The sequence below is a fragment of the Diabrotica undecimpunctata genome, chromosome 3 (assembly GCF_040954645.1).
Source record: "Diabrotica undecimpunctata isolate CICGRU chromosome 3, icDiaUnde3, whole genome shotgun sequence".
Lineage (NCBI taxonomy): Eukaryota > Metazoa > Arthropoda > Insecta > Coleoptera > Chrysomelidae > Diabrotica > Diabrotica undecimpunctata.
The window spans coordinates 21367097-21394923 of NC_092805.1; the positions used below are offsets into that span (position 1 = coordinate 21367097).

The 27827-nt window shown below is 30.5% G+C and overlaps 2 protein-coding genes across 2 annotated transcripts in view; both read right to left on the minus strand.

Moving 5' to 3' along the window:
* Positions 1-3909, minus strand: part of egl (Egl_like_exo domain-containing protein) — a 51892-nt gene extending 47983 nt beyond the window's left edge. Inside the window, exon 1 of the mRNA XM_072525472.1 lies at positions 3281-3909. Coding sequence (XP_072381573.1) covers positions 3281-3548 — 268 coding nt within the window. The 5' untranslated portion in view covers positions 3549-3909. The remainder of the gene's footprint in view (positions 1-3280) is intronic.
* Positions 3910-4865: 956 nt separating this feature from the next.
* Mob3 (MOB kinase activator 3) lies at positions 4866-27777 on the minus strand. Its single transcript, XM_072525473.1, has 4 exons — positions 27627-27777; positions 27374-27524; positions 16530-16873; positions 4866-15190 (listed from the first exon to the last, which is right to left on the minus strand). The coding sequence occupies exons 1-4, from the start codon at positions 27666-27668 to the stop codon at positions 15062-15064; spliced, it is 666 nt and encodes a 221-aa protein (XP_072381574.1). The 5' UTR covers positions 27669-27777; the 3' UTR covers positions 4866-15061.
* Positions 27778-27827: the final 50 nt, after the last annotated feature.

Below are 27827 nucleotides of genomic sequence, written 5' to 3' on the forward strand. Positions count from 1 at the left end.
TTCTTTGACATAGTTTTGAAATTTTGAACGTTTGTCAGTTAAAGTGAATTTTAAAATGCACATATGCGTATGAGGCAGAACAGGTACGTTTGCAATGTCTAACGGACGAATGCCTGAAAAATGACGACGAGAATGAAAATATTGAGGACGACGATGACGAAGACGAAGATGAAGAAGAAAATAACATAGAACAAATGGATTAAAATAGTGATACAGAATAAGAAATTTCTGATAAGGAAGGTGTTGAAATGATGGTTTCTGTTGGGCTTTCTTGGTAAAGACACAACTACTAAATGGATGAACTAGATATTTGGAAATATTTTTTTAACGATACCATGATAGCCATTATTTCAGACACGTTCAAGATAACTATAATCGAGAAAGGAACGCAAAAGAAACGGATGCTTTATAAAATCGTTCTTTTATTGGATTACTATATCTGGCAGGTGTATTTAAAAAGTAGCAGGTTAAGCACAGACAAACTTTGGAATAAAGATGGTACAGGAGTTGAGATGTTTTGGTTAACAATATCCAGGTACTGATTGAAATTTTTACTAAAACACCTAAGATTTGACAATATAGATTCATGTGGAGAAAGAAAATTATTAGATAAATTTTGTCCCATATGAGAGATTTTGAAATGTTTACTTTTAATTGCAAAAACGGTTACACACCTTTGAATATGACGCAATAGATGAAAAATTGGAGGCATTTAGAGGTTGATGCAGTTTTAAACAGTATATACAAATTCAAGACCTTTTATACCTGCAATTTGGAGCCATATTTGGGGCTACAACCACCAGATCCATTTGTTGTAATTCTCCATTGGAAGTGGTAAATAGATTATGTGAGCCTCTAAGAGGAACAAAACATAGCTTCTTTTAGCTACATAATATCCTTTTCTATATATTTCGGATCTGTAAGCTCCTTTAGCTCCTTTCTTTGGACTCAAAGAACCATATTTTTTATTTTACATAAGAGCATGCGTTTAGTTGTATAGTTGTCATAACTATCATAAATATGCTTATTGGGTCTTAGTTGGCATGTATTTCAATTGAACTGTTTCCTTTTTTTTACTTTTTCCTTCACTTCTGTGTAAAATCATGGAGTGTTTCGCACTGGGAACAATTTATTTTAGTTTATCTTTCTTTTATCAAGAACTTCCTTAGCAAAGTAGAACATATTTGATTTAATTTTTGCCCAGCTTTCTGCTTCTTTCTGACATGCTTCTTTGGAATAGATAAGTTGTTGAATCATAGTATAGGTTCAAACTTTTATCTCTTGTGCATATTGTAGATCATCAAAAATTGTTATCTAGCATAAATTACATTTCTAGGTAGAAAATGACCTCTTAGTAAATGTATGAAATTGTTATTCATATGTGCAAATTATTATGTATCTTAAATTATGTATCGCCATATGTAAACTAGTCCATATATTTTTAAATAAGCTCTCTTTTATGTTTAAAACATAAATGTTTACATTTATTTAATCTGTTTGTAAACTATTATTATTATAAACACTGCTTTTCAATTTTGTCATTTAAATTATCAATATGTTTTCACAAGTTATGTGATAGATATGAAATGTTATATTATAAATACAATAATATTATAATAGTTCATGAATTCAAAAGAAAATTTGTTTGATAATAAAACCCTGAAAACTACTCTGCCAAAAATATTTTGCTCTTCGACAGTGCCATTCAGGGAGACATTTAATTAAAGAAATTTTACATGCTAAGAATTTGCAGAAGAAAAAAAACTTATTTTTTCTGCCTTCCGTTTACAACTTTATTTCTGGCAAAGGCAAGTCCAATTGTTTAACTTCTAATTTGTAAAAAGGGAGACACTTACTGACACCATTCATTAATATTAGTCACTTCATTTTGCAATTATCAATATTTAAAAATAATCAAAATATAAAATGTTTCGTCACCAACAATTTCTGACCCCAAGGATTAATTGTGAGGGCCTCAAATGTCTCGGGGCCTTTGCCTGATTAGGATATGAATAGGATATTATAATTATGTGACTATAGAATTGGATCTAGCAGTATAGTATAATCTAATAACTATTTAGTTTATTCTACCATACAGTACAGACAAAAAACAAAACACTGATTTATAAAAAATATTTACAGAGAAGTTTAATAATGTGCTAAGATTAATAAAATGTGAGATTTAGAACTAATTTAGAATAGTTTTATTGTATTCTTTTTTTTTCAAGACATGAAAAAAAAAAGATAATATTGTATACTAGAGACTATGGCTACAAATGAAAATAAAATTTTTTAGTACATCTTTTGGCAGTTTTTGATTAGTACAATGATTGACATGAGGTTTGATAGTAAGGAGAAGCTCAAGAATCAAAACCTATATTGTGAAGATGGCAGTTTTCTTAAATGTTATAGGATTTATTAACAAACTTGATCATGAAGTTTCAATATCACTAAGTATATTTTGCCAAGAGAATTATTTCAACATGTTTACATTTATAAGTAATTTGTGGATATATTTAGAATATTATGAATTTTTGAAGCTTAAAATTCCTGCACATTGATGATTTTAAAAAATCTGTGTACATGTCTAATGCAAAATGTTTAAAGAAAATTGTGTGGCACACATGGATATGTTTTCTACAGTGGTTATAATCATATTGTGTATTATTTTTCTTTGTTTTATGGTTTAAAATGTTATATGCCTACAAATGTTTTTTATACATTATATTTATACTTATATTTCATATACATATTTACATTTCTTCATCTTTTTTTAATATTTTAAACACATCTTTTCTCAATTTTGACTATAAATCTTAATTTCAACCAGTAATTTTATTATATGAGTCTTTTTCTTAGTACTGTTCTGTAAATATGGAAAATATAACAGAAATATTTTATACAACAATTATGTTTATTTCCTAATTTTTGGAATTTGATTAGCGTTTGAGGACTTTAACACATGATTTACAATATCTAGTTCAAAACTACAGATCCATAAGTATAAATCTAGTTAGAAAGTCATATACTTGTTTTAGTATTATGTCTAAAAATTTCTGCATTTTGGTGTAGTTGGCATGATTACAGATTTAACATAATTTTAAAGATGTTTCAAATTTTCTACATATACTGTTTTACCATAAATAAAACATTTCTTATGTAAAACATGTGCAGGTGTCTTATGACAATTGATGAATAATCATTATTAGCAACAGGTGACAAATAACTATATGAAAGATTAGTTTAGCAACTAACAAAATAGAAATGCAGAAAATCTTACCTGAGCTATCTCTGCTGCTACAAGTTTGGAAAGTGTTAACAGTAACATAATCACCATCCATACAAAATAGGGAAGGGTACTGTGTCAAAAATTTCTTGAGCCCACTTTGACTTCCACCAGCAATTTGCCTCATCTCTTTTGTAAAACCCTTGGAGCCGAATTGGCAACTTAAATCGTGAAGAGTTCTAGGCTCCCCTTTGTCCAACAATCGTTCAAAAAAGAATAATAAAGTCATATTGCGTGCCATTTCATATTGCATAACTTCCATTATTTTTGTGTTTGACGAAGAAGTTTGCTTCTTCTGATATGTAATACTATTAGTTTCTACAAAATTTACCTGGGTGTCTGAGCAATTCTAGGAATAGAGGTATTTTCAAATTCTTAAATTTTGACAGGTAAATATTTTTTAGTTTTATTCTTTTTGGGTCGATTTTCTAATTAATTAGAGTAGACTACTTGGTTGATTAACACTTCAAATGCTTGGACACTAACTTAATATCACGACATTGAAATTTGACAGATTTTGTTTATCTAAAATAAAATTAAAATTGTAAAAAATTAAAAAATTCATTGAACTCTACGACTGCAAGCTGGCTTTCGCCATCTTGAATAGTGACAGCAGAAGCAGTGTTACCAACAAGAGGAATAAAGGAAATTAACTGTCAAAGTCATTGGTAAGAAATTCTTAAGATGCAAACAAAAATCAGGACAGGACTGGCAAATTTGAAATAAAAAAAATTAAAACATTTATTTTTACTTTTAGGACATTATTGTTAAATGTGCCGCTCCTTCAATTTTTGTTTGACAGAATTGAATGTTTTATACAATTTAGGTAAAAAATTGTGCAATTAGTTGTTGTAATACATAACATTCAACATTTAGCTTAATTTTCTATGGTATTGTTGTTAATGTAAGTATTTAAAATGTGACGATCTCAACGTTTCTGCAAATACCAAAAATATTATATCAACTTCTCTAAATACTATTATTACAGATTGCTTCCATTATTCTTTTTAGAATCGTCATTTCGAAGATGAGCAGACGATTTGCGTCTGTTTTGGAGATGCTCTATTTTCTCTATTTTTCTGACTCACTTATTAGCACTGGTAGGATGAACGTTCTATATATTGTTAGTTTGGGTTTTTGGCTTAAATTTTTTTATTTTTTAGCTGCTTCTTTAGCCCAAAATAGCATATGTTGTATCGTTAGCTTTACTTCTTTAGGTGTGTCATATTATTCCCCCATTGTAGATCTTGGCATCTCTTATAGTATTTTCTAACGCTATATTAAAGAGAAGACACGTCAGCGCATCTTCCTGCACTCTGCAGATCACTTTATTCATAGTTGTTTTTATAAGTCTTATTAATTTATGAGAAATATTAAGTATTCATGGCTTCATATAATTTACATCTTAGAACACTATCGTAGGCTGACTAAAAGTATAAAAAAAAGATGAAAATTATCAATACTAAATTCACTTGTTTTTTCCAAGATTTGACGTATCACAAAAATCTGTTCAAGTGCTGACCTACCTGGCCCAGATGCCTTAAATTCTCTTAAAACAAACAAATTTTAAAATAAAATGTAATTTTTGGTAAGCTATTTATTATCCATAGGTGATTAAATTACAAACTTACTATTACATATTTTATACTGTATGTTCATTTATTTGATCAACTGAACATCAAAAATCACAATATTCAGATACTTATACAAAATTTATCGTTTTGGTATTAACTCTATCTTCAGACTTAATCAGCAAGGCTTCCCAAAGTGTATTCTAGGATATTGAAACCTTTTTATTGTTAAAAACGTTTCACTCAGTCATTTGATCCTAAGTCTTGTAGAGTTACATTATTTCTAAAAGTTTTTTTTGATATATTTTTGATCAAGTTTTATGCAGAACAACACAATCAAGAAAGATATAAACAAAAAGTATTTTATAGTACCATACTTTATTCCAAAAAACCAATGGAAGACCTTGCACACTACCACGTTATACATAAGTAGTTGAGATATAGTGTCAGCTTAATGTTTTGTTATTATTTGTAATAAATAATGGGTTACCTCCACATTAATTTACCTCATTTGTTGATATGATCCGTATTTTTCAGTCTTAGAGCGGCGTGAAGCCACAAGTTATTCACAACTGAAGAGTTAACAATTCCTAGGGCATGTAATGGAATAAAGCATAGAAACTATCTTTTATATAACTGAAACATATACCAGATAAATATATCAAATTCTTAAACATTTACATAAATTGACAGTGTACAGGTAGTTTAAATAAAACATTCCTAAGAAGTGCAAAAGCGTAAGAATCACCGGAACAAGTCAATAGATCTATCTATATAATTATATTATTATAAACAATATTTAAGTGTTCATCTGAATACTATTTCATTTACAGACAGTATCTGTGAAAGTTATGCAATATTACAATAATATTTAAGATTATTTATTATTTAAACAAATGAATATTACAATAAGGATGGGGTTTTAAACCACAGAATATAATAAATCTAGTCAAAGTCAACATTTAACAAACGCAAACAAGTTTATTTTTCACATGTGGAAAATATCTAAACTATGAAGAATTTAGGTTAAAGCCATTAATAAAAAAACTTCAGCGAAATTAACATCCCACAAAACACCTTTATATGTAAGTCCCCAAAAGTCCACCTTATTTTTTAATTTATAATAAGGATCATACAATTTCTGGACTATTTTTTTTAAGTAGAAAATATAAATTATTGTATCAATCAGCGAATTTTAAGAAGGTAAGGGGACTTACTAAAACAAACAACGGTTCTGATGTTTCGCATTTCTACCTACCATAGTTTGCGCTGTGATCGATTTAACTGTCCCCATATGATTGTCGCACATATACATTATTGCCTCTCAAGTCCATTGCACGTTATCAATTATTTTTCTCAGAAATTTCTCAGTGTTTTAGGTTACTAAACAAAGCTACTGATACCAGTAATTGCTATGAGAGGTAGGTGACAATGTAGTGATGTGTAGAATAAACAATAAATTTGATACTCATACACTTTATTCATAGGTTGATTAGAAATAATAATAATGGGATGTGGCATTCCGGAAGTGACCGAGGAGAGGAAACCAAGCTTTCTCATCGTCTACGCATAGAGCGATGGTTTTTAATTTATTTCATTAAGAAACACGCATGGGACTGCGTTTACTACTCCACGTGGTGTATGGTCGCGAGATCTTTGCAGTCGTTTCATTGCGTACAGATGCAGTATAACGCATCTCTAAAACTTTGAGATCCAAAAACGCTAGTTCAAATAGCAGTGCGTTTTGTATTTCAATTTTATGAAACAAAATCTTCATTAAAATTCTTTATTTTTTGTCGTTTTAATTTTTTATGTACCTCTGAACTTATAATAATAAAAATCTAACAATTTTAGTGCTTCATAATTCCCTAAATTATCTACTATCCCAAAAATATGACAATGCTGTGCGAAAATGCCGTTACATTTCATGACGTGCAAGGGATTTAAGAGGAAAAGACCATCAGGTTATATATATGGCAGCTACATGCTTTCAAACATATAACGATGTATATTTAATGGATCTCAGATTAGTTATTACTAATATGTGGTATATTTTTTTGTTGTGCTTACTTCTTCATTATGTACGAAGAGCAATATTTCTTTCGTATTGACTTGAAATGTTTTTTCGTCCACTATGGTAGGAGTAAAATAAATTGTAAGTGCCATTGAAACTTCATTGTCGCAGTAAATTATGAAAAAACCTCAAACTGAAAATAGAATACATTTTTATGAGCCCTAATGACTATATATTGCAACAAACTATCATACATGCATAATTAAGTTTTTTTTAGTAAATTTACTTGCTCTAGCAGAACTAATTAATAATAAAAACTGTTTATTTTGTTGGCAACTAAACATTGGAACATAGGACGAATATTTATTTTTAAAATGGAGTAAGTAGCATCGCCCTTAGACTTTATGACTGCTCGAATTCGGTTGGGCATTGACTCGACTAAGGATCTGTACTGCTCAGGGGTAAATTAATTCCAAATCTATTCTATTTGCGCTTTCAGTTGGTGTAATGTCCGTTGTTCCTTAGTGTCTATTTAATTTTATGCCATACTGTTTCAATGATATTTAGGTCAGTACTGTCAGACCACGAAAGGCCGTTTATGGTGACCAGTTTTTTGTGGTTCTCGCCGTATGTATGACAGGCCGCTTCATCCTACTGATGTCGCCCATATTTAATTTAACAATCCTTGGTAGTAGGTCGTTTTAAAGTATTTGTTGATATTTAGGAGCATTTAAGTTATCCCAAATAAAATCAGAACATCTTATTCCTGAAACTACCATACAAACCCCAAATCATCACGTCCGTTTCAAACAGTCCTTGTGAAAAGCCTCATGCTTAATGCGAATAACAACCTTCGAGATAAGCACCAACAAATACGTCAAATTTTGATTCGTCACTAAAAATTACTCAGTAGAAATCTTTTACCAACCAAGTAGTGAATTAAGATTTTGCCCACATGAGCCTGGCTTACTTTTTTGCTGTTAACAGTGGCTTTTAAAGTAGTAAAAAAAAATCTATTTTTAAACTACGAGTACACTTTTAAATTGGTACCTGTAATTCAACCTTATACAACTTTAATCCAGGTTTATGTATCCATTGGCGACCGCATTCCCTTCAAATTTAATCATTTCATGATTGCATTCAGCTGTAACTTGTTTTATAGTACTTCTTTGACCTCTCTTGCAAACTTCTACTAATAATGAGAAACTAGTTTTGGACGATCCGGGCTTTTACTTCTATTTCCTCATAATGCTTAATTTTATTCCACACTGTACAAGTAGTTTTAGGAATGTTAAGTTCATCCGCCACTTCACGGATTGTTTTAATGTGGCAATAATTTTCAATCACCAACTCACGAATTTTTAAATTTGTAGAGATACAACGCACCATTTTATTGAAATAATACAACGATTCTCTCAAGAAATTAACTATAGAATATAGTGACATTTTGGTGGAGTGACCGGCTGCATTTTTTCGCAGCCTACTTGTCTTGTCTTGTTTGGATTTTAGCAGTTACTTCATACTGTCCGACTATTTTTTACATATTTTGATCCTTATGACATTAATAGGTTATATAGGTTGTATAAAAAATATTAATTAAGTTTTGTGATTATTTATCATTTAAAAAATTGCTTAATTATCATTATTACCATAATTATTAAAAAATAATAAATTAACTGTAAAACATCTGAATTTGGTATATTTTAATTTGTCCCAATATATAGTTATAAGGGTCGTAATAGAGCATTCTTCTAGCGCAACAAATTATTAAATGTGGTCCTGAAACTATCATCTTTTGGAATTTCTATAGTGTCTACCATATTTAATGGAAATTGATCACAATTTTAATTGGAAATACTTTTTTAATACAAATTTATTTTAATATACGTATTTTTAATTAAAATTGTAGTTAGTTCTCATTAAATATGGTAGAAATGATCAATTAATATATGTACCTATACTTACGACTTATAATTCATTGTATTTTAAAAAATAATAAAAACAGTAAAAACTACATCCTGCATATTCGCATTTTCAAAATTTATTTGCATAACTGAAAAAAAAAACACAAATAAAAACTGTTTGGTTTCAAGGACTTCGATATTTCCAAAAACTTCATTAAAATTTAACAAACAATGAAAAAGTAGATTTCCTAATAAAAAGATAACAATGTAAAAATGAAAATTAACAATAAATAGAAAAATTACCCACATCCACGCAAATAAATGTTAACTCGTTTTTAAAAATAAATACAACAATATTTTCGAATGTGAATAGTTTTCAACTAATAATTAATTTGATAAAAAGCCAAACTAAAACAAAACAATACATAGTACGGCTTCAGATACTCTTTGTAAATTATTCTTAATTTATAAAATATGAATATAGTAATCTTGAAAACACACCAAGAAGAATATTCAGTAAATTAACACATACACAGTTTTATGACGAGCTTTCTATATATATATATATATATATATATATATATATATATATATATATATATATACTATTTACGAAAATTGGTTTATAGGGATAACAAATTATGACGAACTTAAAGAAAATATACACAGTGACAGATATGTCACTTTGGTATTTTAAATAGAACACTCTATATATTATTGCATTTTGTAACGATGTGCTGAACGTCCTACAGCGAATAGATTTATTTTTATTTCAACCTGTGTTTTACTGAGTCTGTCGTCTCTAAAGAGCTACCCATCACAATTTATTTCTGCGTAAGATTTTTGATCAAATTTTCTTAAAAGGTATCATAGGTCCAACTTCATATTTTTTTAGTTATTCATCTTTGTTCAAAAATGTTGACAGATAGAGGCAAACTTTTCAAAGTTAACAGCTCATGCATATACAAACATGGTGTCTTGAAAACCTTTGCACACAAAGAGTAAGTAACGTTCTTTCAGGAATTTACATCTAAATCGAATTTATAAATACAGGGTGTTCACAAATGATACTTCATTTCTTTAAACTTCAAACCACAGTAAGTAATTTTAGATGAAACACCCAATATTTTATAATTTTAATGAAAAGAAGTTTTTGTATATACTTTCCATTAGAACTCTTCATCCTATTCCGGGGCCTCCTACTTCTTATTCCGCAGATCACTTTACTGCTACAGTCACTAACACTAGACACTGCACTACAAAGTTCACTGTGTAGTGTAAAGGACAAGTGAATGTATTAGTGAAGTGGTTCTGAAACTATTTTCGTATGAAACTTCTGCGTTATCTACTATATTTATCGGGAATTAACAATTTCCATTGAAAATAAACGTATTTTATAATAAAGATTAAAATAAACTAGGGAACTAGGTGACATATGCACGCATGCGTGCAACGTTCAAAGTATTAGGAAGGTTTTATAGGAATCTAAATATTTTCTTGGCGTATTTTAGTAGTAGTATTTACAACAGCAAATGCTTATGCAGCGATGGACAAGAGTGGAGAAAAGTACATGAAACAGTTTATAACGCTTTGGAAAAATACCAAAATCTAATAATTCTAAATATTTTCTTGTTTCCAGACTTTTGTCCATCGCTATATCTATAATGAGGAATACCTATATAGTTAAAACAAAATCACAGTGTAAATTTCAAACACAGGTAAGTAAAACGATTAGGATTTTATAATATCCGCGAAAATTTTGATTACCCGATAATATTTCGAGGTTTTATTTGTTTAGGTACAGAAAACTACAACAATGCCCTTCTAAAAAAAACTTAAAATTATTTGATCTATGTTGCGATTAGATGATGGGAACTGAAAATAATTATACCCAACAAAAAAGTATATAAACTTTTACTTTAATAGTAATCTTAAAAAATAAAAAATTAAATTAAACTTAATGTAATTTAAATTTAATTACATTATTTTTATGTGACAAATTAATTAAATTTGGCATAGGTTAATTAATTAAATTTAAATGAATTTAATTTCAGTTAATTTAAAATTAATTAAAATCAAAGTAAATAAGGATTTAAGTAAATATACGTTAAAAAACTCGAAGATCGAAGTAAAAAACTTCTATTGTAAGTGGTGTATTTAATTAAAAAAACAATGGTTGCGTTTACATTGAAGAAAACATACTTGAAAGTATTAAATTATACAGCAAAATACCCATGTAATTGGATTACTAACTGGGAACAAAGTCCCTACTCGAAATAAGATATTTCTACAACCAAACTTTAGAACGAGAGTTTGCCAACTCTGTTGGCAATCAGTTAACAACAAACTTCCGTTCTAAAGTTCGGACGTAAAAATGTTTTATTTCGAGTACGTACTTATGTTCCCGTTTTTTAATCCAATTACATCGGCATATTGCCGTATAATTGAATACTTTTAATTATGGTTTCTTCAATGAACTACTGTTTGGTTTCGCGATTAGTTACGCAAGTATTTCAAAAGTTCACTGAAGATGAACTGATTAGTCCGAAAATGTTCTGAACTTTATTATGATTCTATTAGATTTTTAATTTAATTTAAATATACCACTTACAACAGAAGTTTTTTACTTCGATGTTCGAGTTTTTAAATAATATGGTATACAGCCAACTCCCGGAAACTATCCCATTTTAAGCTTAAATATACCTTAATAGAAACCAAAAGGTACGCTATAATAATAGAGAAGGACTGATTGGGAAAATATCTCATCGAGCAGCCTAAGGGTACCTTCATAACGGAGACCATCGCATCATCGGCATCGTATCCTCGCCTAGAGTATAGCATTGACAGTGAACGCTCGCATTTAAAATGATGCATTTATTTTACCTATCGATCGAAAATAGGTACGATGCTATGGTCGGAGCGAGGGTCGGCGCCTCGTTATGAGCGCCCACTAAGAGTGTATCGGTTCCATAAAATTTGAACTAGGTTTTATATAGTAAACCTTTAATATATCAGCTTTTTCTAAAGCCTACTAGGAATTACAAGCTGATATGTACAAGACGACAAAAATGAGGCTACTGCGATTTCTTTCTTAACGTATATGCCACATATTAAGGACACATACAAAGAGCAAAGTAATAAGGCTGCTAATCATCTCAATGAACTATTTAAAAAAAAATAGTGTTACATAGACCTAAGTACACTATTATTGCATGTATTTGTAAACTTTTATCGTAAATATTTTAAAAATTGACAGATGTAAAGAAAATTATAAAAATGTACATCGAAAATCATAAAGCTAGAAAAAATAATTATATAATAAGGGCGCCACTGGTATAAAGGAACTTTATAAGTACAAAAATGATCATTTTCACTATTATTTCTTACGAGGTATCAAATTTTTATGTTAAGAATGAAATGAAGTACGTTCTGATTAAAATACTATAGTAATAAATATTTTTATTTAATTTTATGTTGATTTGTAAATTTGACAACAACGTTGGACAACTTCGCACTCCACTGTTTGATGTCATTTCATTCCTACCATGAAAATACAATAGGTAAAACGCACACTAAGAATAATTGTAAGTCATAATATTTCAGGGATACAGAGATATCCATTTGTGGAATTTCTTTGGATTTGAGGCTGAATAATATTTATGCAGTAAACAGATATTTTTCACTATCTTTATTTGAGTTTAAAGAGTTTTTATTGGACAAAATTACTTACATAATATTCAATAGATTTACGTCACATTTAGATTTTATATTCAATAGATTTGCGTTACATTTAGTTTAGGCAGTACATATGTTATTTAATACTAATGATATTTCTTTGTACTTGTTCTCTTAACTTTAATCATAAGTTGCAACGACTGGACAACAGTGCCTTCGAGACACAAAGTATATCAGTGTCCTGAGTCTACTTCCTAGTAGTTCAGTTCACTGCGTATGTGACACTAATTTTTGGCGCCCAACGTGGGGCTTTTTGACAAGTTGCAATGTGAGCTTTTATTAGTATTTATAGAGTAAGAGAGAAATTTCTTGCGAAATCTTGATGTTTGTAGTTTTACAACAGCACCCAATATTATAGCCCTATATCTTTCAAGATCTGAACAAGTAATACTTAAATATACATAGGTTGACAAGATCAATGTATTCCATAATTAAAATTTGACTTACAATGATTGTTAATGCTTAGCTAGATATGTAAGATAGAATATTTATAATAAAATATTTAAATTAAGATGTCCAATTAAAGGTTTGTTCACGAAGACAACTCTGAATGTAATCTAATTATCTGAAAAAGTCACTCACATGTTAAAAAAAGTAAAGTAATTTTGTAAAGGTGTAATATACTGCCCTGCAAAATTAACCGGACACTAGGTTTATTTTAAGTAAAATTTAAAAGTATTAAAAAAACTTAAATTGGAATAAATTTTTTTATTGTATGTTCAATAATAAACCATAAAATAAAAAGGTGTCAGAATAAAAAAATAAAGAAATAAAGAAAAAATAAAAAAGTTCCAAACGATTGATTAATTTAACAAAAATTTACAATTTTTTTTTTTTTTATTCCGGAGTAAGATATTTTTCAAATCGAAATCATAAAATGATTCTAAATATGGTATCTAAGTCATAAAATCTAGTATTTCCTGCTCGAGCTTGAATAACAGCTCTCATTCTTTCTGGTATAGACTGGATCAAAGCAGCAATCTCGTTTCGCGGTATGTGTTCCCACTCGTTTACCAGCGCCTGTTCTAACGCTACCACAGTTTCAAACTCGCCATAATTTTGCCTAACTACTCTTCCCAAATTGTCCTACAAATGCTCTATGGGATTAAGGTCTGGACTTTTAGGATGCCATGCTAGTATTCGAATACTAACATCTGTAAATTACTGCGATGTTACCCTGGCTATATGCGGCCGAGCATTATCCTGCATTAAGAGCAAATTTCCACCTACAAAATGCATATAAGGTACCTCGTGTTCTTCCTGGCATTCCCTAATGTACCTACCAGCTGTAAGGCCACCTCCCTCTAACTTAACAAGATATGTATGTGCTTCCAAAGAAATACCGCCACTTACCATTATACCTCCACCAACAAACTGCACTCCAGGGGAGAAGCAACTTTAGGCATAGCATTCTTCGCCTTCTTTGGCGACCATCAGGTGAATATCTCGTAAAAGACTCGTATGTAAACATAACGTTTCTCCAATCTTCCGTATCCCAATCTGCATGTCTTCGATGAACTGCATCCAATAAAGATGTACCTTATGTACCTGCGTAGCAGGTGATCATAAGATGATAAATTTGTTCGCTTAATCTTTTGCTTGCAGCATCAGATAAAACTATGGTACCATGAACATCTGCCAGTCTCTTAATCAAAGCTGTAACAGTTACTGTCCGCTCTCGAAGCACTTGGAGTCTAAGAAACCGATCTTCCACGGCGTTTGTTGCCCTTGATATTCTCTGTACATCATCAGATCATCATAAGAATACAATCAATTTAACAAGCATTATTTTATAAGATGCCATAGCCAGAAAAGTTTTTGACCGAAGAGGGCCGATCGGACAACGAAGAAGAGGAAGACCGAGACTTAGGTACCAAGACAACCTAGAAAATGATTTGAAGTCTATCGGAATTTGAGCATGGAGAAGAGTTGTCAGAGACAGGGGCGAATGGAGGATTGTTCTGAAGAAGGCTTTGGGTCATAAAGAGCTGTAACGCCACTGATGATGATGATTATTTTATAAGTAAATATTCGATTTATCCAGAGTATCTTAACAAAAACTTTTTTCGCCCACAAAAAATGACAAACTTTTAAGTAACTAATGGATAGAGGCAACTTATATTTTGATAAATATACCTAATTATTAAACAGGACAAATCCACAAACCTGAAAGGAGAAAACTGTATAATTTCACGTGTCCGGTTAAATTTGCGGGGCAGTGTATATAAAACAGCAGACATTTTGTTGATTTGGCATAAAATAGGTGCCCAATTGTTGTTACCCCAATGCAAGTATATCACAAAGCTATCAGAGATTCGCTACGCGAACAAACCTGAAAAAATCTTTACTGCTCATGCGTAAACACATCTGCAGTAAAAAATATACAAGAACACGTTCATAAAAATACCCAATAGTTTTTGTATACTTTTCTACATCATCATCATCACATCGAAACAAAAGTTGTATAATTAATATTCTCGATTGATCTTTGAGCATTGTTAATATTAGTCAAGATAATAAATATTTACTTATTGTCACTATCTGGATGACATTAAGTTGGAGGATCTTTGCAAATCCTTTGAGCCATTTCTGTTAACGGTTCTAGCTCTTTTCTATTAATTAGTTCAAATTCCGTCACGAAGTAGTAGAAATGCTTGTAACATGTGTTCACGTGTGCTTCCTAAAACAAAGGTAATTTAAAATTGTACTTGTTTTACACAAACAACAGAAGTAACAATAATTAAGATGTTAAATCCAATGAATCACATGTCATTTATTGTTTTTATTCATACAAGAGGTAAAAAAACCAATGTGCTCCATCTGTCTACTATTCTAGTACTGTCGTTTTGTCAATTTTCAAATTAGGGTTTTTTCTATTACGTAGAAATTGGATTTTTAACAGTAGCGACATTTTTATTTACGATCAATAATTTTTTTATAGAGTTATCATTTTGTAATTCAATAAGTACAGAAATTTTAAAAATGTCCATACAATTTTACACAGAATGTACTAAATACTCATTTATGTAATTTATAAACAATTAATCAAATGATTTAACCACAACAGTCGTAAGCTGAATATATTATGGTAAAAAAAGTAAAGTTCGTGTAACCTTCTGGCTAAGGTCTAGTGTTAGGGTTTTCAGGTCGCGCAAGCGCCCCTAACATGACTTAACGACTACTTTCGTAGCCGGGACCGACGGCTTTACGTGCCCTCCGAAGCACGGTGGCAGCTCACTTAAATTAGAAATTGAAAATTTTGTCGGTGCCGGGATCCGAACCCGGTCCCTCCAGCTTGTTAAGTCAGTAACATAGCCACTGAGCTACGGCTGTCACTTATATTATGGTGAAACGTTTTGTAGTATGAATGAGAAATATCAATGAAATACGTATTAATAGCCTTGGTTATAGATGACAATATACAAAAATCTCAAAAATGAAAGAACGTTTTGAAAGAGAGATCTTCAAATTTTAATGCAACGCTTTTTAATTTGCATGCGAACGAGGCTCAATTGGACGAATGGATATTGCTTCGATCTGAGCGATAATAATCCACGGATATTGAACAGAGATAGCCCAAGAGTCCAAAAAGATAAGAATAAAGTTATCTACGAAGATAATAATCTGTGGCGGAACTACGTGGTAAAACTGATCTGTATCACCGACGGTACTACACGCTACTCTAGTATTTTAATAGAATACTTCACACTGGTGAAAGGTGAAAGGGTAGGGTTGGGTACAAAGGTGCCGCAGATAACTAGTGTCTCGCTAGAGTTAATAAGAACAAGATTCGGATTCGTCTGGAGATAGAAATTTTTATGAAAATAACAATTCTAAGTTTTGTCGGATCGGTCGGTAATGACCCGAGGTACCGTTACTGCGAATAACCTAAGTAGTTGATGCGGTTACTTGGAATTAAAATAAATCAATAAAATAATTGTTTTTCCCTATTTTTTTGACTTTGCACATACTTTCTAGAGCTTTCTTCAACTATATTATTATTGGCTAGTAATACTTACTGCTGCAATGGTAACAACATTTTGAAAATGATGTATATACACATGTACAAACACCCTATGCAGTCTTGCCAAAATCTTACTACATACAGAGGTGAAATTCTTTGGAAAGGGTCTATCACTGGTGCAGGGAAACACATCTTGATTATTTATCTGAATTTCAATCCAGTCCATGAGATAACTGATGTACTCTTTGGCAGGTAGCGGTGTTGGCTTTTTAAACTTATCGCCGTCGGCCCAGAGATACTCGAATCTGGGCCCTCCTGACATCGTTGGACAGGTCTGCTCGGTACAAAACTCACATATTGTGCCATAGATGAGATTAATACGATTGAAGAAGTCCACAACTAAAAAATATTTCATTGTAATAATAAATTATCTTAAATATTAAGTTTAATAGAAACACGTTTGATCAAAGGATTAGTAACCTCATCGGCAAGGTAGCGGTATTTATTTGAGTGTTTTGTTGAAGTACTAGTTACATCTGTATTGCTTGTTAAGAATATAAACTATTATTAAAAATATATCAATTATTATTTAAATTATAATAAATTAAATCAATCAATTGGATCATAAACAAGAAAAACAGCAGTAAGATAGTAGCAACAGAGATGTAATGCCTGCGAAGATGCTGCAGAGTAACAAGAATGTATAGGAGAAGTAATGACGAAATAAAGCAATGAACGTCAATAGAAACAGACATACTAACATACATAGAACAAAAAAAGACTAAAGTGGTATGGACATGTAAGAAGAACTAGTGACAGCAGATGGATAAAGAGAATAACCGAATGGAGCCCCATAGGAAGGAGGAAAAGAGGACGAGCCCGAAAATCCTCGAGGAACGAAGTAGACGACGCCATGAGTAAGAGAGGCCTAAACGATGGAAAATGGAACAACAACAGAGAGAGATGGAAACGGTTGAGTGAGGGAAGGCAGTGAATACTGTAGAATCCCTGAATATATATATATATATATATATATATATATATATATATATATATATATACTGAAAAAGCGATAAACGCTTGTAATCAACGCTGATCAGTTAGACTAAAAAACACAACTATTTAGGTATGCAGTGGAAGATAGAACAAAGAAGTACTCTTTTTAGTTTTCCAAGTTTTCGCAAATCTTTAATTGCATGACCAGGGTGCTACAATAAACAAAATTAGTACAAATTACAGAATAAAAATTATTTTGTATCTTACACTAATTGAGGTTAGTTGTCATGGTGTTTAGAGAATTGAATAAACAACTCATCTGGCTCCTACAAGTAATGGCGAAAACTATCCAAAAATTGTTTGTTTTAAAAACGTTTTTACACACAACACATATTTAAAAAACTTTTACAGACTAACATTTAAATAAAATTATGTACACAGAAAATGTAGTCATATTATAAAAATTCTAGGTTATACATATACTTAACCAAAAACAAAACAATTATTGGTTGTGAATTCAGAATTATCAACTTAAAACAACAGAACGTTGGATCTTAAAATTATAACATATCCAAAGGTAATTATACATTAGGCGCTGGATTTTCTGGAAAAGAAGAGGCAAAAAGATATTTTTTATGAAGTAGAAGAGATATTATATATCAAATATACAATGAAACTGATATTATTGACGATGAATTGCTTTTATTAGTAGATTTTTAGTTATCTAGTTAACAATAATGAGTATAAGTTGCTCAAATTGTTGTATCTGTCTTTTTATTAATATGTAGTTTCTTTCTCTTGAAAAATGAATGCTATCTCGAGAAACAATCTTTTTGAATAATTACTCTCCGTGGATAGGATTTTTACATTCGGAAAATCGAAAGAGTGTCCTCTTGTGTTAGCATGTGTGGCTAGGGAACATCTGGCTCCATATGCAATGGACGATATGTTGGATATTGTTCTTCAGGTTGTTCCTTTTAACGTCCCTTTTATTAAAAAGTACGTTGATGACATTATTATGTCGTGTCCACTCGGTTTAGAGACTGAGCTCTTAGACATTTTCAATAGCTATGACCCCCACATCCAATTTACTAACTAAATTCAATCTACATAAAAATTGAGCGACTACTTTTTTTACGAAAAAATCAGTGAAAACAACCCTAATTACCCTGCTAATTAAAATTGATCTTCATCCTTCTGTAATTCTTTTTATATATGTATTATCAATACACCTAAGAAGTTTGACCTATTTAAAAGGACTAATTTAGAAAAATTGGAGTTTAAAGATAAATTAATTTTTTTGCAATTTCGTATTTTTTACCCTTGTCTTCAAACATCTCCGAAAATACTGGAGATACGAAAAAAATGATACGAGTACTAAATTGTAGTTTTTTTAATAACCAAAATTTCGCTGTGTGGATTTTCTTTACAGTGAATATTTAGCGAGGTATAGCTGTTTAAAATCTTTAATTAGGAGCAAACACCCCCTTATTCGAGCCCTTTAAACTCACCCCACTTAAAAACTAAGGGATCTTACTGAATTTACATAGTCTTATAGCTCTTCAAAAAATCCTACAAAATCATTTTTGGAAAAACTTTTTATCACCAAAAATGAAGGAGCTATGTTTATAAAACGATTTTTTTTTTTCATTAAATCACAATGAGAACCAAATTGTACCCATATTAAAGTTTAAAATGTTTTTATATAATTTTTGGCAATAAGGGATAGTTTACACCCCTAAATATTATCAACGCCCTTGAGAATGGTATAGAATATGAAGTACAGGGTAAGATGATCCTAATCCCAAATTTTTATGTAAATTTTTTATATACAGCTCCAACAAGAATGGTTTTAAGGGTTGAAATATTATGATATATCCGAAAATATAAAACAATCATTATTTAATTATTAATAAGAACCAAGTATTGACCATATTAAAGTTTAAAATGTTATTTTATAATTTTTACAAATATTGGAATACTTTGGACATATACTGCATAACACAAAATATAAAGTGCTCATATAAAATATTATGCAGGTTAAGATTGATGTTAAAACAGATCTAGAAGAAGTAAACAATAATTTTGTTTAAAATAAGTTTTTTCTCTACTATAAAATTATAAGAAAGGCACATAACAGGTTTTGAAATATCAGGCCACATTAGACATTTTTAGTTTGCATACATTTTATAGTAAGCAATTAACACCTTAATATGACTACTTGTCTATGAGTAACAAGTATTTTTTATGAAATACACTAAAATAATTACGTAAATAGCAGAATGTACTAAAACTAACCGACAATTTCACAACAATATTAAAAATACTTAGTTGAGGTCATATTTATATAAATAAATTATAGTCTCTAATTATAAATTCAAATTTTGTCGCATCAAGGTAACGTATTAATACCTACTATGTAAGAAGTATCAATTCTCTTTTGTATAAAGTATATTTAAGGAAGTAACTGAATTAATTAAAGATTTTGTAGCAACAGTATTTTATCGAAAGTATGGTGCATTACCATTATAAATATTTTTTCCCTAGAAATGCTTATGATTCTTACGTAATTATGACGTAATTCTTGTAAAAGCTCCGTACCTTTCTGAATTAACGGACCCGTACAAAGAAAAGGAGCCCAACAATCACTCGATAATTAATTCCTCTCCAATACACCAGCCAAGGAAGAAAAAAAGCTGAAAAAATCTTATACAATTCCATGAAGACGTAGAGCTAATGTTGCTTTGTAGTCCGGTAAAATAAGGATGCAACCTCGGAATGAAAGATAATAAGCTGAAAATTTGCATACGTCTTTATTTTGATGGTATAAAACTTACCTCAAAAGTCTCATATAATCACGTATCCGCGACTTAAGACATTTAAGGTCAAAGGTCACGAAAATGAGTTTTCTGCAAATATCTCGTTTCTCGTTTCCCTTACACTTTATGACATTTAAGGTAATAAAAAAAATTGTAGAATGGAAAATTCTCTTCAATTTTTGTCTCAAGTACTTTTATGTATCTTCAACCCTTCTTAAGATAGAGCGCAAAGAGTGGGGGACCGCTTACCTGTGTATACGATAACGCGAAGTCAGCCAGTAGGATTCAATAAATAATAAGTTATATAGTTAATTATTCACTTAAAATACTATTATTATCATTAAATTTTTATTATTTATTCTTTAATAAACTATATTTATAGATATTAATTATAAAATATATATTTTTTATATAATATTTATTTTATTTTTAACAAACATACAATATTAAATGAAATATTTCAAATGAACTTTAATGATATTTTTAACAGCTGTATATACGATAAATTAAGATCAAGTGCAGAATTCAACAATAATCATTTTTATATTTAATTAAATACTGAAAAAATCATATTTATTATTTTTTTAAATTATATATTTATTTATTAATCCAATAATCGATTTATTAAAGTTACAAATATAATATATATTCTTTTATTATGAATGGTTAATATTTTTGTATTAATTTTCTTCTTCATCATCGTCTTCTTCTTCTTCTTCTTCCTCTGATGTTTTAAAATCAAATACTTCTTCTCGTTTCTTACGAGGTGGACTTGCTGCAGTTGAAGTTTCATTCTCTTCTGCACGTCGCTTCGATGCAGCAATTGAATGTTTACTTATATACACTTTTCGAAACTCAACATGCACCATCACAGAAGTCAAAGTATTTAAATAATTTATATGACCGTCATTTCTTTCAATACTTGCAGTTTTTAATGTTTGTAAGCCACGCACAACACTCACAGAGACACCTTCTGATATTAACTTGTTACAAATAAAACACAAATCAGCCATTGCAATTAAAAATATTCACTCAAAATTATACATCTGTCGATGCTAAGATGTCGTTTTCAACTGAACGATAAAATAAATTTTTTTCAGTAAAGAAATACTAACGCAGAGAAATAGCTCTACCCTACCATTCCCATCATCAAGTGAAGTATACCTCCACCGCTATTGTGCGTATATACATAGAAATCCCAAACTCATTCGCCACGGTGTGTAGAAAGTCGTATTAAAAAAAAACCGGTTAGGTCATATATAACAAAGGAGCATCTGCTACAGCTTCGCAGAAACAGCAACCGCCGTACAAGAGATTTGTATTTCGAGATATAATATTCGTAGTAATATGGACGAAAAGTATTTTATTTAATATTGTATGTTTGTTAAAAATAAAATAAATATTATATAAAAAATACATATTTTATAATTAATATCTATAAATATAGTTTATTATATAATAAGTAATAAAAATTTAATGATAATAATAGTATTTTAAGTGAATAATTAACTATATAACTTATTATTTATTGAATCCTACTGGCTGACTTCGCGTTACCGTATACACAGGTAAGCGGTCCACCACTCTTTGCGCTCTATCTTAAGAAGGGTTGAAGGTACATAAAAGTACTTGAGACAAAAATTGAAGACAATTTTCCATTCTACAATTTTTCTTACCACCTTAAATGTCATAAAGTGTAAGGGAAACGAGATATTTGCAGAAAACTCATTTTCGTGATCTTTGACCTTTAATATCTTAAGTCGCGGACACGTGATTATGTGAGACTTTTGAGGTAAGGTTTATACCATCAAAATAAAGACGTATGCAAATTTTCAGCTTATTATCTTTCATTCCGAGGTTTGTCCCCTTTTTTGCCTTATTTTACTGGATTATTATTAAACAATCGTAAAAATTGAAAAAAAAATATTTTTGCCTATAAACCGTTTCTTATACACTGTAGAGAAAAATGGTTCAAATAAATGTTGTAAATCATAAAAAGTTCTTTAATTTTGAGAGTTCCAAATTAAAATACGTAAAAAATTGACCGAGAATAATTACAAAAACCCTTATTTTTGCAGTAATTTATAAATGTTAATAACTTTTTTGCATAATGACATGTAACATAACTACTCAAAATTGTGGCAGTTAATCAGTTGTTAAAGTGTGTTAAATTTCAAACAGATCGACTAAATAAATTATCCCGGAGAGAGCGATTATTTAAACAACTGTACTTGCCCAATCAGTTATTCTAGAGGTACTTCATAAATTATTGTAATCGATTCTTTAAGGCTTCATTTATAAGGTTTATTAAAAAAACTTATTAATTAAAAACATATTATTTTTCGATTTTATTTTATTTAGATTCATAGTTGTAATTTTTAAAGTTTTGGATAAATTTTAGTTTCCAGAAATCTATTAGAAAGATTAAAATATTTTGAAAGTATGTACCCGGCAAATCCGTCGGCTATTGTTGTCGCATCCGCTGCGTCTGTATATGGTTCTGATAAGGACAATATGAATGATTTTGTTATTTACGTTTTTACCCCAAGGGAAAATTATATAGTTCTTAGTAAGGCCCTCCTCTCTACTGGGGGTTTCTGTTAGGCATTTGTAATGTATTTTTAGTAGTATCGAAAGAAACTCAGTTATGTAAACATGTATAGTAAGCAATAAATAGTTCTATGAACATTGTCCTCGTATATTATTTTCATTTAATAAAATAATATTTTATAGCAAATATATCTCACGGTAAACTAATCTTGGGTGGGTCAAGACATGATTTTATTAAATTTGATATTAAAAAACAGTTTGAAAAAGGACTTACTTATTAGCTTCTAAACATTTATAATAACTTTTATATTTTTTTTTATGTGACACGCTTGTAAGTAGACTCAATGAAAAGCTAGTGAAAAAACACACTTTCCAAAAAAAAACAGAACTTTCTATGACCAATAACAAGAAACAAGCCGAGATATGGCAGAAAACAGTTCTCCCATCCAATTTCCGAGTACCATCATTTGAAAGTGTTATAACTTTTTACTCCTTCACTATATATGCCATCTATGAGTAGGATATAAACTTAAATCTTCATTTAGAGTTTTGACAAAGGCGTACAGAAAGCAGCTCACCCGAGAGGAAGAGTCTATTGAGGATGCATACAGAACAGTCTCTGCCGAAAGCGTTAGGAGTGATCACAGGGTATATTCCGATGCACCTGCTAGTGAAGAAAAAAAGAAGAATATACGAGAGAAAAAATGAAAACATAGCAACAGAATCTTTAAAAAAAGAAGAAAGGGAGAGTTCCATAATGGTGTTGCAAGAGGAATGGGACGAGATGAGAAGAGTGGCGCAGTGGACGAAGTCGCTGATTCCTAATCTAAAAAGATGGATGGACTACGGGCACTGGCATTTGGATTACTTCCTGCGAGAGAATTGTGCGTGAATGAGAGATCGGGTGAATGCCGTGCCGATTTGCGTCCCAATCAGGGCGACCCGGCTGGTAATTCATCACTGAGGAGAATGTTTTTTTAGCAGGTAGGTCTCTAGCTTTGACAGCGATGGTGTCCATTCCACACCAACCCTGCGCTCGGTCTCGGATATCATCGTGGCCACGTTGGAGGAATCCTGCATAACCGAGATATGTTTCGAACATTTGCACCATCCCCCTCATAAAATACGAAAAAAAAAGTTCTTCATTTAGAATGCGTTCAATTTTCAACTCTTAATGTTAATAAACAATGGAAATATGATTTAAAAAAAAAGCTAAATGCTATTGGTCATAGGTTCTGTTTTTTTTAATACCAGCTTTTCATTGAGCCTACTTACAAGCGTGTAACATAAAAAATGTACAAAGTATAAATGTTTACAACCTAAAAAGTCAACCCTTTTTCAAAGTATATTTTAATAAAAAAATTAATAATGTTGTTTTTTTTTAATATAACTCAAAAATTAAGCCTCAAAGAATCGATTGCGATTTACAAAATACCTCTAGAGTGGCTGTTTTGGCAAGTACAGTTGTTTAAATAATCGCTCTCCGGGATAAACACATTGAATAACTTATAAACTATTTGGTCGATCTGTTTGAAATAGCTGAGCATGTCATAAAAATTAAATAATCGCTATCCGGGATAAACAAATAAGGGTGAGAAGGAGGTGGCTAGTTAGGGAACGATTGGACAGAAAAGTCTGGAATACCATTGTGCTCTAACCAAAAGGATACTAATTTATTGGTCATTTTCCATGATTTGGTGAGGAGAAGCATCGGTTCAATAAACGGAGTTGTGCTTATTTACCCTGTCATTAACCTTGAATTGTGCTTCGTCATTCCACAAAATATGTCTCTCGAAAAGAGGGTCGGCTGCTCTCATCGTTAAGCAGCACTCGACGAAATCGATGCGCGGCTGGAAGTCTAGCGGTTGCAGCTCCTGCCGCAAATGCGGACGATAACAGTGCAAACCGCTATCTCTTATAATCCTACGAAGTGTGCTAGATGGTATGCCAAGTAGTATGGTACGGCCCCAAAAATCTTTCTAAGAATTTTTCTCTCAAAAATACCAAGAAGTCTTTCATCATTTTGAGATAAAGTCCACGTTTCAGCCCCATATATCAAAAACGCTCTTATTAAGGTCTTGTATATATTGAGCTTAAAGTACTGCACGTTTTATATTTTTATTTTTTAAATGTTTCTGGAGGCCGTGAACAGTTCTATCTGCTATTGCTATGCGTCTTTTTATTTCGTCGCTTACCGTGTTTGTTGCGTTTACTAGCAATCCAAGATATGTGCTTTGACTTGCTCAAAGGTATGGTTGTTAATTTGAATTCTCTGTTGAATATTTCGGGGGTTTTTAGAAACCAACATATATTTGGTTTTTTTCTTGTTTACCACAAGTCCTTCTTGCCACTTGCCGCGTATGCAAGCCTTTTAAAACACTGCACCATGTCTCTCATACCTACTTCTGCCCACTATAACTATATCGTCAGTGAATGCGACAATATAGTTATAGTGGGTGACGATATAGTTATAGTTTCCCACAGAATTGCTTTCTGTGGGATTTCGTGGTCAGGTTATTGAATGAGTCAAAAATTCGTTGTCAGATCATAATCAAAGAGTTAAGGTTGCTGGTAATATTTCAGAGTCAATAATGGCCACCTTAGGTGTTCCTCATTGAGGACACACTTTACATATTTTACTTAAATGTCTGATGATGTTTTTAAGTTTGGTATTATATTCTATATTTAGTTGTTCTTGCATAAGTTTATTATTTCTATATTGTCTAGATTTATGATACATGGAGCCTAACTGATTTTTTCTTTATTGTATTTTTCCCCAATATTGGGTTATCCCATTATTCAATAAATAAATAAATAAATATATTGATGCAAAAAATAATTAGTGTATTTCTTAAAACATACCAAGAAATTTACGAAAAGTGTCACAAAAATGAGCCACAGTGGGAACACACATAGCACCCATAAGTTTTTTCATTTCAATTTCTGTAAAATATCCCCAACCATATCATGCACTCTATTGATTTCCTGCATGATAACAGTTTTTAAAAGTTCATCATGTGGGTCATCTTTCACACCCATTTTGTCACATAGGAAATGTTCTAGGAGTCTAGGTATATGAATTTCTGGTCTAGGTGTATGAAATTAATATGAACAGAACCAAAGAAATCAAAGCTGAATATTTTCAATCAATATTTTATAAATAGACAGACCACACTACCAAGAAGAAATACTCGTAAGATAGATCTCACCAATGCACAATATAACACCTTAATAGATGGACAAGACAATCCTTTTCCACTTCAAGTGAGAAATACCAACATCTTAGCTACATTTGCTGACATTCTATTTATATATTTTATGAACTTGGTTATCAAAAATATCCATAAATCTCTTGTTTTATCAATTTTCAATAACTTGTCACCATCAACGTAGTATATAGAATAACAGGATTCTTAATTTTATGAAACATTATAAACATCAATAACATATTTAAGTGTTTAAGTTTGGAAGATTCTCAGAGTACCACACTGATAGGGCCGTAAATAAATTAAATTCTTAGGTTTTAAGCAATATTTATGGCATGCTGCTTTATTTATATTTATAAAGATTTCATAAAAGATTATATTCCCAACATACACGTGTAGCCCTTGCAAGTAGGTATATATTTGTATGTAAAGTTCATTTGTTTTGTCAAATTCCCATCAGTAAACATGAGCATGTGTTGATATTCGCCATCACATTCGTCAAGAAGCTATTAAATATAATTTATTACCTTAAGCGAGACAGATTCTCATGTTACAGATCCCAACTTGCCAGCATTTTAAATTCAAATTGTATCGTGTTGATTTTTAAGTTAATATATTGTGTTATATTTATGTTATAGTTTGTTATTATTGTTAAGTTATTTACTGGTCGTATTATTTTTTTATAGTTTAGTTTAATTGTGATATAATGATTAAATTTCAAGAAATTCTTACACTAACAGTTTCAAAAGTAAATATTTTTAAAAATCATATGATACATAGGTCGTACATTAGTACGACCCTGTTTGGCTTACATGTGGTTCTATTGACGATTGGGAATTTGTAAAATGAATAGGGTTTATATTATTATTAGTTCTTAATACAGAAATACTTTCATTTATTATAATCCGTTAATAAATTGGTCAGTTATTTCCTTATCCATATTTCTATAGTAATAAGCATTTTTATATAAAAAAGTGAGATGTTTCAAAATCTTTCACCAAGGTTTTAATTCATCTGATTTTAAATAAACCCCTCTGATGTTATTCCCACAACTATCTTATTATTTTAGTTCAACTACTTTGTTGCACACTTATTGTTCAAATGAAATATATCAAATGAAAGTATTTAGTGTTTATATAAAATAGCTAAATATGTAAAGCTTTTGGAAACAAGGAGTAACAGACCAAATTCTAATTAACTGTGGAAATGTCAATTTCCTGCCACAATAAAAAAGACTTATAAATCATCAAATATAAATGAGAGTGTCATGTACTGCATTAAATTTTAATTCTGTATACATTTAAATAGTTTTTTATGGGTATACTTACCATGAACTGCTATCCAGTCATTTAAATCTTCACCCTGGGGTAGTTTTACAGCGTTTCTTAAATTAATTCCTGAATTTAAACTAGCTTGAGCTTGTTTGTATAGACTATATCGTATTGTTCCATGAGCAAATTTCTTTTTGGGTCTGAAGGTCTAAAATTAGAAATATATTGTGAGGATATTTATCTCTCTAGCATCCTCTAGTCAATATAACACTAGCAAAAAATAATCCTTTGTAATAAAAGTTTAATTTACCTTTCCTTTCTGGAAAAAATCTAGGAATCCAGTTAAAGCCATGACGATTTACTGTTAATATTAATATCGCTAATAAAAATAAAATTAAAAGTGTAAACAAAATACACAATTACGCAAATTCAAAATATGTTCTTTTCTGTTGCTCTTTGGGTTTGTTCTTTAAAATGTCAAATGATATAAATTGACTGTCCGAGAACTGAC